General features: G+C 38.4%; 1 protein-coding gene across 1 annotated transcript in view; it reads left to right on the top strand.

Annotated features, from left to right (window-relative positions):
* NPHP3 (nephronophthisis 3 (adolescent)) overlaps positions 1 to 15,078 on the top strand; it is a gene marked incomplete at its 5' end in the record, with an annotated part of 27,621 nt that overhangs the window by 288 nt on the left and 12,255 nt on the right. Inside the window, 14 exons of the mRNA XM_010014542.1 lie at positions 228 to 353; positions 1,448 to 1,598; positions 3,050 to 3,202; positions 4,418 to 4,551; positions 4,794 to 4,954; positions 6,832 to 6,979; positions 7,539 to 7,613; positions 8,195 to 8,374; positions 9,740 to 9,843; positions 10,552 to 10,666; positions 11,966 to 12,109; positions 12,695 to 12,792; positions 13,282 to 13,384; positions 14,520 to 14,602. Coding sequence (XP_010012844.1) covers positions 228 to 353; positions 1,448 to 1,598; positions 3,050 to 3,202; positions 4,418 to 4,551; positions 4,794 to 4,954; positions 6,832 to 6,979; positions 7,539 to 7,613; positions 8,195 to 8,374; positions 9,740 to 9,843; positions 10,552 to 10,666; positions 11,966 to 12,109; positions 12,695 to 12,792; positions 13,282 to 13,384; positions 14,520 to 14,602 — 1,775 coding nt within the window. The remainder of the gene's footprint in view (positions 1 to 227; positions 354 to 1,447; positions 1,599 to 3,049; positions 3,203 to 4,417; positions 4,552 to 4,793; positions 4,955 to 6,831; positions 6,980 to 7,538; positions 7,614 to 8,194; positions 8,375 to 9,739; positions 9,844 to 10,551; positions 10,667 to 11,965; positions 12,110 to 12,694; positions 12,793 to 13,281; positions 13,385 to 14,519; positions 14,603 to 15,078) is intronic.

The raw sequence follows: 15,078 nt of genomic DNA on the forward strand, positions 1-15,078 counted from the left end.
TAAGGAAGGCAAGGTGCTGGGGAAGTGGTGCGTCCCCCACTGCTATCCTGGTGCGACGTTGGCGTGCGGTCAAGGTGTGCCTTCGGGATGGGGACCTCAGGGTCCCTGAGTGAGGAGGGATGTAGAGTGCTGGGATAACATCATCATAGTCAGACCTGAAAAGGAACCTGAAACCTTTTATCAGCGATTGCTTTCACTCAGAGAAATGGTTTGTTAAATGTTTTCAGGCTCTTCAGAAAACCTACCAGAAAATCCTGCGAGAGAAGGAAAGTGCATTAGAAGCTAAATACCAAGCCATGGAGAGAGCTGCTACTTTTGAACATGATCGAGACAAGGTCAAAAGGCAATTCAAGGTATGGCTTGACTTCTCTTCCTGGGAAAAGGACCAAAAAGAAGATAGATGTCACTTGGTTACATTCCCCAATGAGCTCTTCTCCAATAGCTTTCATGAGGACCTCTCCTTCTTACAAAAAATAATTGGAGTATCATTGCTGTAGCTGTCTGTTTTGCTTAAGATAATCCTGCCAAAACGTCTCTGTAAGACTCTGAGGAAAAAAGGAGAATATGCAGTGATGCAACCGGAACTTAATTCCTGTGTTATTTGAACACAAAAAGACACTCATGTTTGAGAGTGACAGGAAAACCTGGGCTGCAAACTGATACGTGCTGAAGGAACATATAAACACAGAGCTCCATGATTTCTGAATAAATTTTACATATAGTATTGTAATGTTAAACACTTCTAGCTTACATTAAAGAAAAGTGTGTATTGGTGCATCTCTTTGCTGCTTAAGTGTGATACCCAGTTAAAGACGAAAGCCTTTGTGCTTATGGAGGGGTGACTTGAAAGGCCAAGCTGATGCTTCTGCTTTTTCCATGCTGCAGATGGTGATATTTCTCCCACTCAAAACAGGGCAATAGGTCTGGTTTTGCACTGTTTTTGAGATTATTAAGTTTTGGCAGATACATAAAAAGAGGATTGGATTTGACCTTATTTACGAAAATGTGACTTGAAGAAGATATCATCTCTTTGAATTTAGGTTCATGTTTTCTTCCATATGTAAATATAAAAAACCCAAACATGGAGTAATAAAAGGGAGCCTTTGGAAATAGTTATTATGTATGGTGGGTTTAGAAGACAATAACCTTTAAAGGATGTAGAAAGTTACTTACCATTTTTAATAAACTTCCCAAACTAGTGCAGACTTCTAACTCTCTGAACAGTATGCTGAGATACAAAACGGTGAAATAGTGAAAACAGATCATTTTAAACTATGTTTTCCTGCTCATTTATAGGCTCCTGATGGCTTCTTGTTCACATTTTCATGCCTTTGCCTGCTAAATGACTGCTAGAACCTAATTTTTCCAACTGAAACAGATGGTATGTATTGAGGAACTGATACTGATTTTTAGAAGGTTTATGGTTTGTATTTTTCTCTGCTCACAGATTTTTAGAGAAACTAAAGAAAACGAGATTCAGGACTTACTGAGGGCCAAACGGGAGCTAGAAGCCAAGCTTCAGAGACTCCAGGCCCAAGGAATCCAGGTGTTCGATCCAGAAGAGTCTGATTCTGATGATAACTGTACAGATGTTACAGGTGAGAATTTCATCCTCGGTATTTTGTGTCGGATTGTGAGTGAGGTTTCTGAGTAGTACAGCACAAGTCAAGTACTTAGGTCCTTTTGAAAAAAAAGTTTTAACCCAGGTGAAGAGCAACATGAAATAGTTTAAAGGATAAAAGCAGCTGACTTCACAGACTTGGTTTAGATTGTGGGAACCCCACGTTTCTCATCCTGCGAATGAACTGATGAAGAAATAGAGCACTGTCCAGGCACAGTGACTTGAGCGCTCTTTTAAATTGTTCCATGAGCAATTCTTGATTTTTCTAGCGTTTTCTGAGTTTTCTGTTCTGAAGATTCCAAAAGCGCACCTGAAACTAGAGGGAATCTTAGACATACTGTCTATGAATAATGCAGTATGCCAGTTTCAGTTGCTGTCCTTTTCAGAATAGCAGAGTTAGGTATTTAATAACCATGAACTGACCAAAAGAGTTTGAAAGGAAAGTCCTCACAAACTTAATGACATAAAAGGCAAAAGCTGGTTATATGCTGTAGGAAGTATTTGATAGCATGGGAAGGATTCAGATAGGCATGTGATCAGTCCACTGACTTTGTGTCAGGTTCAAAATAGAGCAATAATAGTAGCAGACTTTCAGCACTTTAACACTCTTAAGAATACCCACCATTATTTCTTGTACCATGAAGGGTTACCAAAGAAAAACTGTGTGAAAGTGCTGTTGCTTAACCTATGTTTTGTTTATTGAGATCAACTGTTACATCTTGGCAGGAGTATAAATACGCAATCTAATTTTAAAGTAGAAACATTTCAAAATGCAGTGATTGGCTTTTTGCATAGTAACTGTGCATTTGGTGGACTTCTGTGGTACAGCTAATCTGGTTAATGTACTTTTTTCTGTCTTCTTTTGTGTTAAATTGCTTTTTTAATTCATACTTCCCTTACCTTTTTTTAAGTAATTTTCAATTTCCTGATTTTCTTCATGGAAGATTTATTTAGTGTCTTGAATGTTGTGTATTGATTGGCAGAAGTGTAATCCAAGCATGCTATGAAGAGGTACCATGAAAGCTGTTTCACTCAGCATAGAGACTGTATTTCAATTCTGACCTACTGCTCCTTAATACTTTTCAGTGCTGGAACATTCCTGAACAAATGTTGTCAGTTTTGTGATTTACAAAATGACTGCAGCAATCACGATTTGTCATGCAGGTCAGCATTTGAACCCAACAGATGTCAGCAATCTACATGATAACAGATATTACCAAATAAGCTCATCCTTTAGCTTCACATTAACTTTGGACAAATACCTATTTAGAACTACAGCACACAAAGGTGTGAGCAAATCTGCTAAAGGAGTAAAGATTACAGTCAGTGGCATGTGGCAGTAGGTTTCAGCTGGAGTATTTAAGACTGATAATTTACCTTGTTTAGTGACAATAAAGAGGTGGGTTTTTTTTGTTTTCCAATTCTTAGCTGCTGGGGCACAATCTGAGTACTGGAATGGAGGAGCTTTGGGAAGTGAGCCATCCATGGGTAGTATGATGCAACTTCAGCAGTCTTTCAGAGGACCTGAATTTGCTCATAGCTCCATAGATGTTGAGGGACCATTTGCAAATATAAACAGGGGTAAGTAATGGTGGTTTGTTTGGCTGGGATTATAGGTGTCTGTGTCATTTTTCTATCCATTCTTAAGTAGTTCTGTTGTTCTTAGCTCCTTTTCTGTCTATTCATGGGTATTTGAGGGTTATTTGGAATTCTTCATTGTAAAAATCAAAGTGACTGTAGCTGTACATGCTGTTACTGTTAATATATCTGGTGACTGAGTATGTGCAGCAGTGATTATAGTGAACGGCAGTGACTGGCACTTTGTTGAGGATAAACCAAATACCATTTTGTTGCTTACATTGACTAAGGAAGATAGTGAGGGGGCCATTGGTGGAAATCTGATTAAAAGACCAGGATGTATGCATTGTTATGTGAATCAGTGTTAGATATTTGCTTATCAATAATTGTTGCTCTGGAACTTTGTTTCCCAAATGGCCTTTTGTAAATTGTCTTCTGGTGCTCTGGTTTCCCTCACTGTGTCCTGGCCCTGGAACCCCTCCTGCCATATAGTTTTCTTTGCTGGAGGTTTCTTCCTTTTTCCTTCAGTCCTTCAGGCTCTGATTCAGAAGTGTGTGCCTGCAAAGTGGGAGGGCAGGGTCTGCTCTATGGTGGCTCCTGCTTCATACACTAAGCCTCTCATCATCCCATGTGGTCCTGAAACTAGAACCTACTTTTATCTTGAAAGAATAAACAGCGCAAAATGAAGAACCTAAGAAAGTTTTAAAATTCATTGCTTCCATTGCTTCTGTAGGCTTTTGTGTGCTACCAAGTGACATTCAGTGCTACAGAAAGCAATGGACTTCATCTCAGTAAGAAGTTCCCATAATGTTTCACTGTCATTTATTCACATGGTCTAATCAAAATAAATAAATATGGATCTGGAGGGAAAAGAAAAAACAACTTTAACTATGAATGATTTCATTATTTATGCATATTTTTACTTATTTAACAATTATCAACTTGGTTTTGTGGATACATTTCATCAATCCTCTTTAAAGGAAGTATAATTGTAATGATAATATATTTAACACTGGTTTTGCCACATTATCAAATTCTCCGACATTGATGATACGTCGTCTCTAAATTCAGATTTACAAAATTGGTTTCGTAAAAATACTACTACTGTTTTAAATAACATGAGATATTTATAATGTTAAGACATTATGACTTACCTGTTATGCAGTGTAATCAGGCGTGACGATCTCTAGATTTAATTTGTATTTCTTTCATTGGCAGATGATTGGGATGCTGCTGTTGCCAGTTTATTACAGGTTACTCCTCTGTTTTCCCACTCTCTCTGGAGTAACACAGTAAGATGTTTTGTTATTGGTACTGATGAGACTCAACCAGAAGTGAACATCTTCATTAGAGTGAGTACCTCACAAGCTTACGCTCACTTACGCACTGGTTTGTTTCCACTGTGATACTTACTCAGAAATTCGTTTAATATTTCTTGAAAGCTTTAGTGGGTGTAGCTTGATGTCAGTGGAAGTATTGTCAAGGAATTCAGAGGAAGAAACTGCCTAGAGTAAAGAAACTGAGATGTATCCAGTAGGTCCTTAGTGCTATGCAGGTTTAGTAATGAAACACCATTACTTGAATTTGCTTTCAGAACTACTCACCAAAACTTCAAAGAATCTGTGAAACAATGGGGTACTTCTTTCAAGTTGTCCATTTTTCAGAAGAATGTGAAAGGCCTCTTAAGGATGTAAGAAAATGGGAAATTGAAAAAAGTTCATTAATCGTTTTGCTCCTGCATTTAACATTGCCAAGGTGAGTGTTTTCCAGACTGGTAAAGCAAATGGAAACTGGTAATTTGTGCAGAGTACATAGCTTAGTAAAATGTACGTGATGCTTTGCTCAGTACTTTTCCAAAGCTACTATCTTCAAAGTGATACTCTGTCCAACTTTAGGTTTGCTAGTGTAGACAGTTAAAAGAATACATCAGCTTTGTATCATTTCCTTTTCCTTGTAGCTACAGATACTCTTAAAATACAGCATTGAAAGATGTCTTCATAAGACAGAAATGTTTTGCTTTCCAAGAGCATCTTTCTGTCACGTGTATTGCTGGAGTCTTAGGAATTCAAGGATGGCTGGTGTGAATGTCCTCTGTGTTTTTCATGTGCTTATCTAGCTTTACACCTGGCTGTAGCATTTTGATTTTACTCTGTCACATATAATTTTCTATCTTTGGCTGTTTTTTGGACTGATTTCGTGGCTCTCCTGTGTGGTACCTTATGCTAGCTTTCTACAGCTTAATTTACTGAAATCATGAGGGTTTGTAACAAAAGGTGCTTCCATGTGTTCTGTTTCAGTAAGTAAATTCCTAACCTTCTAGAAGAGGAAATATGACTCACTAAATGAAAAACACCAAACTAAGAATACTTTTAGAATGGTGTTAGGACTGTTTCTGTTATGCATTTGGGAAATTTGGGCAGAGTTTTGATGTTTGGGGGAGGAAGGTTTGTCCTTTTGCTGAATAAGAGAGAAAAAGGGATTAGAAAATGAAATACTAAGGATCATGGAATGGTCATACTAAAACGTCTGTATGAATGCAAAAAGCTGGAAATACTGGTATGCATTAAGTTTCATATTAGGAGTAGATTTTTTACTCTAGGGATTTCAAATACTGTGTGTTATTAGAGCTCTTGTTTTAACTAGACCTCCTGTTCCTGTAAATAAATCGTCTGTCCACAGAGAATTAAAGGCTGGTTTAAGACACTAGTAGTTAAGATTTACATCAGCGGAGTGCTTCAGGGAACAGCCAGGTACTACAGAAGATGTTGGTTTGTTTTCATAGAGGAATCAGACTGGAGCTGCCATCCATTTATGCTGGTAGAAGGATAGTATCAGCTGCCTGGCATATTGGTACTCTGACGGGATAGTGTTGCTAAATAACCAGCTCTGTGTATGTGGGTCATAAGTGTTTAATAATGAAGGACACAAGATAAAAAAGAAACCACACAAAGGGATGTTCCTGCCAACAATATCCATTTAGAGAGTTTCTCTTAAAAAACATATGATGAACATTGTAGTTCTGATATAAACAATATAATATTTGAGAGAGCCTGTCTGCTGTTGTCAGCATCCGCAAGTTGTGCTGTTGTTTCTGTGGAACAGTGGATATCATTCACATATATCAATACAAAGAGCTTTTGAGTTTGGAGATGTGTAGTTCTCCTTTTGAACTACTAAAAATGAGAAGAATATCCTACATCTGTCAAATACTAAAGGACTTTTCCTAAAGAGGAAAAGGAATAGAACAGAGCCTTCAAATAAGTGATGGCAGAGCATGTATTTGGTGTTTATTAATCATGTGTGAATCCATGTTCTTGCCATGCAAGACAGTTAACCTTCACTGTGCATATTGGTATGACAGGAGATCAACTTTTAATTTTCAAAGCAATGATCATAAAAAATAATAAATGTTTTGAATGGTTTTGATGCAGATAGCATGTATTTCTGTCTTAGCTTTTCTTTGCTTCAGAGTTTATCTTAAATTCTCTGCTGATATTTGCTTGCCCTTTGTTGTAAATAGATACGACTTTTGAATTAGATTTTGCAGTGAAACCCTTTTTTGGAGCTTGTGTTGATTGAACTGTTTACTACAGCAGTGTAATATAGCACAAGAATGCTGATTTCCAATCTAGTTGTTTGTTGGAGGACTGTGAAGAAGCCTTCTTGAGAAATCCAGAAGAGAAACCCCGGCTCATTTACCACAGAAAGGAGGATGGCAGAGTCAGTTCAGCTTCAGTGCAACAGTTCATTGAGCAAATCTCTCATGTGAACAAAGCAAAGGTATGCCATTTTAAAGACTGATGACTGCTAGAAGGCTTATTTTCCTGCTATAAACAACATGGAGTGGTAATAGTCCCGCATTTTAGGAGAAACTGCATTGCATTCATTGCTCTGGATGCTCATTATATGAGCAGATTGATGAAGGTGGAATCTATAAATGTTACAAAATTTTCATGAGCAGAGGAGAAAAACAGCCACTGCGTTTTCACTGAGAAGAAATCCCTGTTCTATAAGGATAGAATTTCTCACCTGTGTTTAGCCATTTAAATAGCAAAGTTATTTATCTAATGCCCCTCTGTAGCCATGGAAGAGAAAGACGTATAGCTCCCGAAAGACTGCTCCCATCGCAGAATAAATCAGTTGCCATTTATTTCCCTCTACAGAGAGAACTACTGAAACTAGATGCCCAACTTTTAAAAGCTTGGACAAAGTGAATCCTGCCTAAAGAAGGCAACAGAATGGAATTTAAATGTGTTCCAGAATGTTTTAGTTGGAAGCCCTAAGTACTGTTTCCATTTGGGTTCAGAGTTGCATCATGCTTTGCTATTTACTTTTTCAGGTGATTGATCATACTGGAGGTGTGGAGGAAGGAACACATGAAATCTATAATTGTGTGGAAAAGATAATTAAACAGGTAGAGTATATGATGCATTTCAGCTTTCGCCTGTTCTACCCTAATTTATGATCTGAAGTGATGTCAATGTGATTACTACATGTTGCTTAGATGTAATTTAAAGGATCATTTTGTGGTTTTATTATTAATATCTGGCAAGCAAATTAATCTGCAAGTGGAAGATAAAACCCCAAACTGATGGGTGCTTTTAGGGACAAGAACAGAAATAACAGGGGGAAGAGGTCTATCTGTGGCTTAAATTCTTTGAATTTCTCTTTAGCCATATCACAGAATATGGGAAGATTGTATAGTTCATTGTTTCCTTATCCTTCCTTGTGGTGAGTTGCTTCCACTATGAGAAGAAGACTAAAAACCAATGAAGAAGACTAAAACCAATGTCTTGAGATCTGGGCATTCAGAGTTAACTTGGTTTCATGTAACTGCTCATTTATTTATGTTCTGTGCTAGCCTTAAAGGAAATGAGCACAGTGATGTTAATAGAGCTGTGTCATACACAGTGGAATTGAGACTAACACCAAATGTGTCTGCACTGTTAAGAATTATAGCTGCAGTTTTCTCCATGTAATTTTCTTTTTACTTAGGATATATTGGGGTGTGAAATGACAGAACTAGAAGGCAAGGATTTAGTTAATAAGGAAGAGTCCGCTGCTCCTGAAGAAGAAGTTTTTGGTGATGTATTGTGGGATGCACATGATGAACAAGAACAGATGGAAGCTTTTCAGCAGGCCTCTAATTCAACATGTGAGCTGGGATTTGAGAAAGTAAGTACGTTGGAAATGGATATGGATGAAGAGGAAAGTCATCACTCCTATCCATCTCTCCTTAGGCAAGTTGTACTTCTGCAGAAGAAGCTGTGTCTGAGAGCATCCTTGAGGCTGTTACTCCTTAGGCTAGAAGAAGCCGTATGTCTTAAATAGATGGCATACTTATTTTCTGGGAGAGCTGCCAGTTTGTGTGTTGTTGAATGACATTGATGAAGCAGTTGTTATTCCTGCACTGGAGCAAAGCACTGTAACAGTGTGCCAGGAGTAGGATGTCCTAGAAAAGGCTTTGAATGTTTTGGGGTTTTTGGAGGAAATCTGAGCTCTGTCTTGACACCTGGAGTTAGGGCTTTTGGAGATGACTAATGGAAAGATTTCATCTCGTTGTGCAGCCATATGTACGTGAGAAGAACAGAGGAAACTTGAGAGTTGTTGACGAGCTCAGTCCTTACTCATTACTTGAAATGAAACTTCTGAAACATTTCAAATTGGGGGTATCAGACACAATTGTATGTAGGGAAGTTATAATGGATGCACGAAGACAAACATTAAAGTGATTGTTGAAGGTGATGCAACAGCTTATTTAGGCAATATTCCTTGATGTAATAATGTAACATAAGCATGCAGTTTCTATGTTAATTGTGTTTGAATTGTTAGTACCCCTATTTTACTAGCAGAATTTATTCTTTTACTTCACTACTCCTGTATTGGCAATGGTTTGGAGGATAGTGCCATCTTTACTACCTAGTAGAACAGGAATATAATAGCACATTAATAGGAAAAGTACCTATGTGTATCTTAATGTGCATCCACTTCTTTTTTTCAGCCAAAATAGTTCTCCCAAGTTGATGAAGGGTGGTTGTTGTTTTTATCATCCTGAACTCTGCTACGACATTGTTGGGCATCCATGTGGTGAAAGAAATGCTTTCTTTTGTGTGCTTACTGCCTCAAAATACCATTCATGGCAGGTGCCAACTTTGAAGGCTTTGTCCTGGCAACCATATCCAATGCAGTGGACCAGCTGGGATGGGGGGAAAGAGAGGCAAGGAAGCCTGAACAAACATAGTTCCCAGTTGCTTTGCTGTAGTAACATTAATGCAGTTTATTAGCACAGAAACTTCCATTTTAAATAGCTTTGAAAAAATGTTTTATTTATTTCACTACTTCTTTAAAAGAGATTATAAATTCTGTGGTTTAAGTGTTTAATTAGAGAATTTATTTGTACTGTATTGCATTTCAGTAGTTATTCCCTTACTTTAATAAATCTGTACATGCCTTTTGTATCTAGATTGTTTACAGTACCAAGCACTGTATTTCTCCTTTAAACTGTGGAAGATTCATAATGATTGTTGCTTTTTTTAATAGTATTTTGAACGTCTAAATGACCTTGTAGCAGCACCAGCACCAATTCCACCTCTGCTTGTATCAGGAGGACCAGGATCTGGGAAATCTCTCCTTCTGTCAAAATGGTAGTTTAAACTATTTTTTTTTTTTTCACATGAATGAAATTTGATTGGGAAAAAAAAAAAAAAGATTGCATTTCACACATTGTATCAGTTTAATTAGAGGTAAAATGGGAGAATTTACAAAGCACTGAAGTTACTGAAGCATCCTGGAAGGATGTGTAATAATTAAGTAGCTAATTCCATCTGGACTGCCTTTAACATCTCTCTGACTTCAGTATCATTACCCTACAGATCTGTCTTTGTGGTATCAGTAGCTCGATAGTGTTGCCCTTCTCTGATACAGAAAGGGGATCCTTTGGAGCCTTTTTAACCAACCTAGTAATTTATCACAGAAATGCATTTAGTGGTCCCTTGTAGGCTATGACAAAATGTGCTGACATAAAAATAAATTGGTAGTGTCATTACTTCTTAGCAGCTTAGTGACATATGACTGTCCAGTGCCAGGAAGGGCACTTGTTAATGGCTCTCAGTACTGAGAGAACAAAACTTGAACGTGACACAGAAAGTTCAATTGTAGCTCAGGAAATGTCTATCCTATTTTGCAAGATAACCACTGAACACCTCTAACTCAGACTGTCCATCTCCTTTGGGAAAACTGATTGCTTTGATTTGAGATACATTTGCGAAATTACAGTCTGTTATGTGCCCTTTTTTTATTTGTGATTTTATTTTTGATTGATTTATTTTTATTTTTATTTTTGATTGAATTAGGATTCAATTGCAACAGAAGCATTCCCCAAACACTCTAATTCTTTATCACTTTGTTGGGAGGCCCATGTCTACTAGTTCAGAATCTGCATTGATAATCAAACGCCTTACTTTAAAGGTAGGCTGTGTTATTACATACCCTGCACTGTATAATTCTTTGCAAAGTACCTGTGTATGTTTTTATGTGGAAAGATAAAATCTCCTACAGGTTTCAGGTTTTTCTACATCAGTTCAGAGTAATACAAATGTAAGGCATTATAGAATGGGGGAACCGGATCATATATGTTGAATACAGATCAATTAAACAGCATCCCTGGGATATTCACAATAGATAGACATTGGCAATTGTGCTTCTAGTAACCTATATTGACAGCTTATAAAACCATATAAGCTTCTTCCAAACTTTCCTGCCCTCTGGCCAATGAGAGAAGGAGGTGGTGCCTCTTCTGTCTGTGTGTTTTGAAACCTGAGGCTGTATTCATCAGTTGGCACCATATTGTTCCTGGACTAGTCTCTCTCCTATGATTATTAAAATTAGTATGTGGGGAATAAATGGGGAGTATTTTTGTGCCAGGGCCCAAGCTTTCTTCTTCCTTCACAGGGTGCCACTAAGGACCTCAGAGGATTAAAACCTTTAGAAAAAATGTCCACTGGAGGCTCTAAGGATTATCAGGGGTCTGGAGCATCTCTCTTTATGAGGAGGGATTGCAGGAGCTGGGCCTGTTTAGTCTAGAGAAGAGCAGACAGAGAGGGGATCCCATCAATGCAGATCAGTATCTCAAAGGCAGGTGCCAGGAGGATGGTGCCAGACTCTTTCCAGTGGTGCCCAGTGACAGGACAAGGAGCAATGGCCATAAACTGAAACACAACAAGTTTCACCTCAACATGAGGAAGAACTTCTTTACACTGAGGGTGTCAGATCCCTGAACAGGCTGCCCAGGGGGATTTTTGAGTCTCCCTCTCTGGAGACGCTCAAACTCCCCTGGACACGTTCCTGTGTGACCTGCTCTAGGTGGCCCTGCCTTGGCAGGGGGTTGGACTGGGTGATCTACAGAGGGCCCTTCCAACCGAGATGATTCTGTGTGAAAAATGAAATTAATTGTGCTCTCCTTGCAATTTTCTCATGTATTTCAGAAGTCTTCCTGTTTAATCTCTGCAACTTTTAAGCCTTTTAAGTCTCCAAATTCCTTGTCCTCAGGTTCTTTCTAGAATTTACACAGCGAGTTCAATAAATAGTCTTTGTTCTGCATATGCCAGCTTTTGCATATACTAGAAGGAAAGATTTCTGTGTGAACTTGGCTAGAAAAATTGCACCAGAATAGTGTGGGATTTTGTCTGTTTCTCTTGTGTATCTACAGGACTTCTTTCATGACAGTTTTTAAGGTAGAATTTGTTACATGTGTTTGTAATTCCGCAGCTTATGCAGCACTCTTGGTTAGTGTCACCTCTGACTTTCGATCCAGCTAAACTTCTGGAAGAGTTCCCTCGTTGGCTGGAAAAACTTTCTGCACGTCATCAGGGCAGCATTATTATAATTATTGATTCTATTGACCAGATACAGGTATGTCTTCAAAATACTTACCTTTTGTCAGTCTAGAGGAAATCTCAACTATTGTAATAGGTTCGGCTACATCTGTGTAACAGAAGTATTGATGTTTGCTTTGCTCTAAGTAGCACATCTAGAAAACAGAAAATATTTCTGCAGATAAATTTTATGTTCTTTTGGGATTTTTATTCTATCTTAACACCTTAATTTTTGAAACCTTTTGAAACACCTTTATTTATTGAAAGAGTCAAGGCTGGGAGCTGGCTTGTGGGCATCAAAACAGCCTAGTCTTTCTGAGGTAAACATTTCAACAGTAGTATTTTATCTGCTTTATTTTAGGTACAGTCATGCTGATACATGTCAGTGGGTCATTTAGGATGGCTTCACAAACCAGATTATGAACATTTTTTTTAAAGCTGGGGAGTTGGAACTAGGTGATCTTAAGGTCCTTTCCAACCCAAACCATTCTGTGATTCTATGACGCTGGAGAATTTAAGACTCTTTTCACTGAGCTGTACAGTTAATGAAATGTATCAACTGCCAGCATTGTTTTGAGCAACCTTTCTATTATGTTATTAAGTAACAAAATTTGTTTTTAAGCAAGCTGAGAAGCATATGAAGTGGCTCATAGATCCATTGCCGGTGAACGTGAGAGTGATTGTATCAGTGAATGTAGAAACATGTCCACAGGCTTGGAGGTATGTTACGTTTCTGAGATGTTTCAAAGTAGCCTGGGTTAGAATTATGGGTTTAAATTACAGTTACTTGGTGAAGAGCAAATGGCAGATTTGCCAAGACCTGGAGATTTAATAGGATATGGTTTTGCAACTATTGAGGACAACAAAAGCTTCCCTACTGCAACTGCAAAGAGGACAGGTTTTAGCTGTTTTGAAAAGAGCTTTTTGGTTTGTTGTGATGAATCTGTCCATGTGACTATATGAAAGAGGATATTAAATGCAGTCAGATGCACATGAAGAACCACAATACCATGATGTAGATCCAGGATAAGGCAAAAAGCGGAAATTTGACTTGTGATGACTGGAATTTCTTAGTAACAGGGAATAGCCTCAATTACTGCTTTGATATAAGTCTTAAGAAAGGCCTGGAACTTTGATGTCTTTGGTTTTTTTCCCTTTTGTGTGCTATTTAATAAGGTCTGAATATGACTTTGTTCTCTCTTGCTGAAGGTTGTGGCCCACTCTTCATCTTGATCCACTGAATTCCAAAGATGTTAAATCTCTCATTAGTGCAGAATGTAACTCTGCAAATGTTAAATTGACTAAAGAGCAGGTATGTCTGTTGCAGTTCTTCTAAAGCACCTTACTCTGGTATAACTTTTAATGGAAACATACAGGCCCAGGTGCCTAAAGAAAGTATATTTAGCTAACTAAATACTATGCTTAAGGCAGCACGCAGTTTTCTTACCCCACAGCTCATAGCACTGAAACACAGATGGAACAGCATAAATTATTAGCACAGATACAGTGCAGTTGCACATATTGCTGTAAACATGTTCTTTTATATTAGAATAATAGAAGGTTTAGTGTTGCATAATACTGAACAGATTGGTAGAATGGGGAAAAAGTATTGTACCTTTAATTTTACTTTGGAGGCCAATTCTATAATGTAATCCTCCTGTTGAGACTTGTGATGGTTAGATCTTAACTCTTAAATTAAAAAGGAAACTTTCACTTGTATGCTCCTATAGCTACAAAACTACACAGTATTTTGTGTGCTAGTTATCATGTCATAGTCTTCAGATCTTACAGAGAGAAGCAAAGTGTCGTGGTTCAAGCCCAGCCGGCAACTTGCAGCCACGCAGCCGCTCTCTCACTCCCCCCCCCCCCCCCCCCCACCACCCCCCAGATGGGGAAGAGAATCGGAGGAATGTAACTCCCATGGGTTGAGATAACAGCACTCCAGTAACTAAGGTATAATACAAACCACTACTGCTACCAATAATAATGATAAGAGGAATAACAAGGGGAGAGGACACAACCGCTCACCACCCGCCGACCGATACCCAGCCCGACCCGAGCAGCGATCCGGGCCTTCCGGGTAACTCCCCCCAGTTTATATACTGGGCATGACGTGCTGTGGTATGGAATACCCCTTTGGCCAGTTTGGGTCAGGGGTCCTGTCTCTGCTTCCTCCTGGCTTCCCCTCCTCCCTGGCAGAGCATGTGACTGAGAAAGTCAGAGTAAACATTATTGAGCAACAACTAAAAATATCGGTGTTATCAGCGTTCTTCATAGGCTGAAAGTCAAAACCACAGCACTGCACCAGCTACTAAGGAGAAAAAATGACTGCTGTAGCTGAACCCAGGACACAGAGCTATAACTTTTACTTTCTTGTGGAACAGTGAACGTGTCATTGGTGCAGTTAATTCCATCTTGGCTTACAGATTTTGTTTAAAATATTGTAGGAGAAGAAGCTTGAGAGACATTGTCGTTCTGCTGCAACTTGCAATGCTTTGTATGTCACTCTCTTGGGCAAAACCATTGCCTGGTAAGTTGGGATAATCTTGAAATTATTATGCCCATCTCTAGATGAGAAGACTTCAAGTAGGACTGTTAGCATTTTGAAATACTCTTTTAGCATAGACTGAATCTTGTTTAGAAAAAACAGTGGAGCAGCAGTTTTCCCCCTTCACTGACTGTACATGCAATGGGAAGAATAACTAGAGTATACAATCACCATTTTGATACTAAGTGAATCCAAATAGTTCTATCTGTCTGTTTTCAGCTTTTCTGGTTTGATTTTATTTTTCTGTTATTCTGCTTTCTGGGTATGTCAGTTGCTTCAGTGCTTTTTAAAGGTATTTGGGGAACGTTGGTATTGTTTTATTAAACAATTTAGTTCAGGTCTGTTGTATTTACTGATGTACCAGATATTTTGCCTCATAGATTTTTAAGGCTACAGGAAGTTCAACAACTGTTTAGTATAACATCCTGCATATGGTACTTTGCCCTATAATTCCTGCT

Source organism: Nestor notabilis, unplaced genomic scaffold, assembly GCF_000696875.1.
Source record: "Nestor notabilis isolate BGI_N333 unplaced genomic scaffold, ASM69687v1 scaffold31325, whole genome shotgun sequence".
Taxonomy (NCBI): domain Eukaryota; kingdom Metazoa; phylum Chordata; class Aves; order Psittaciformes; family Psittacidae; genus Nestor; species Nestor notabilis.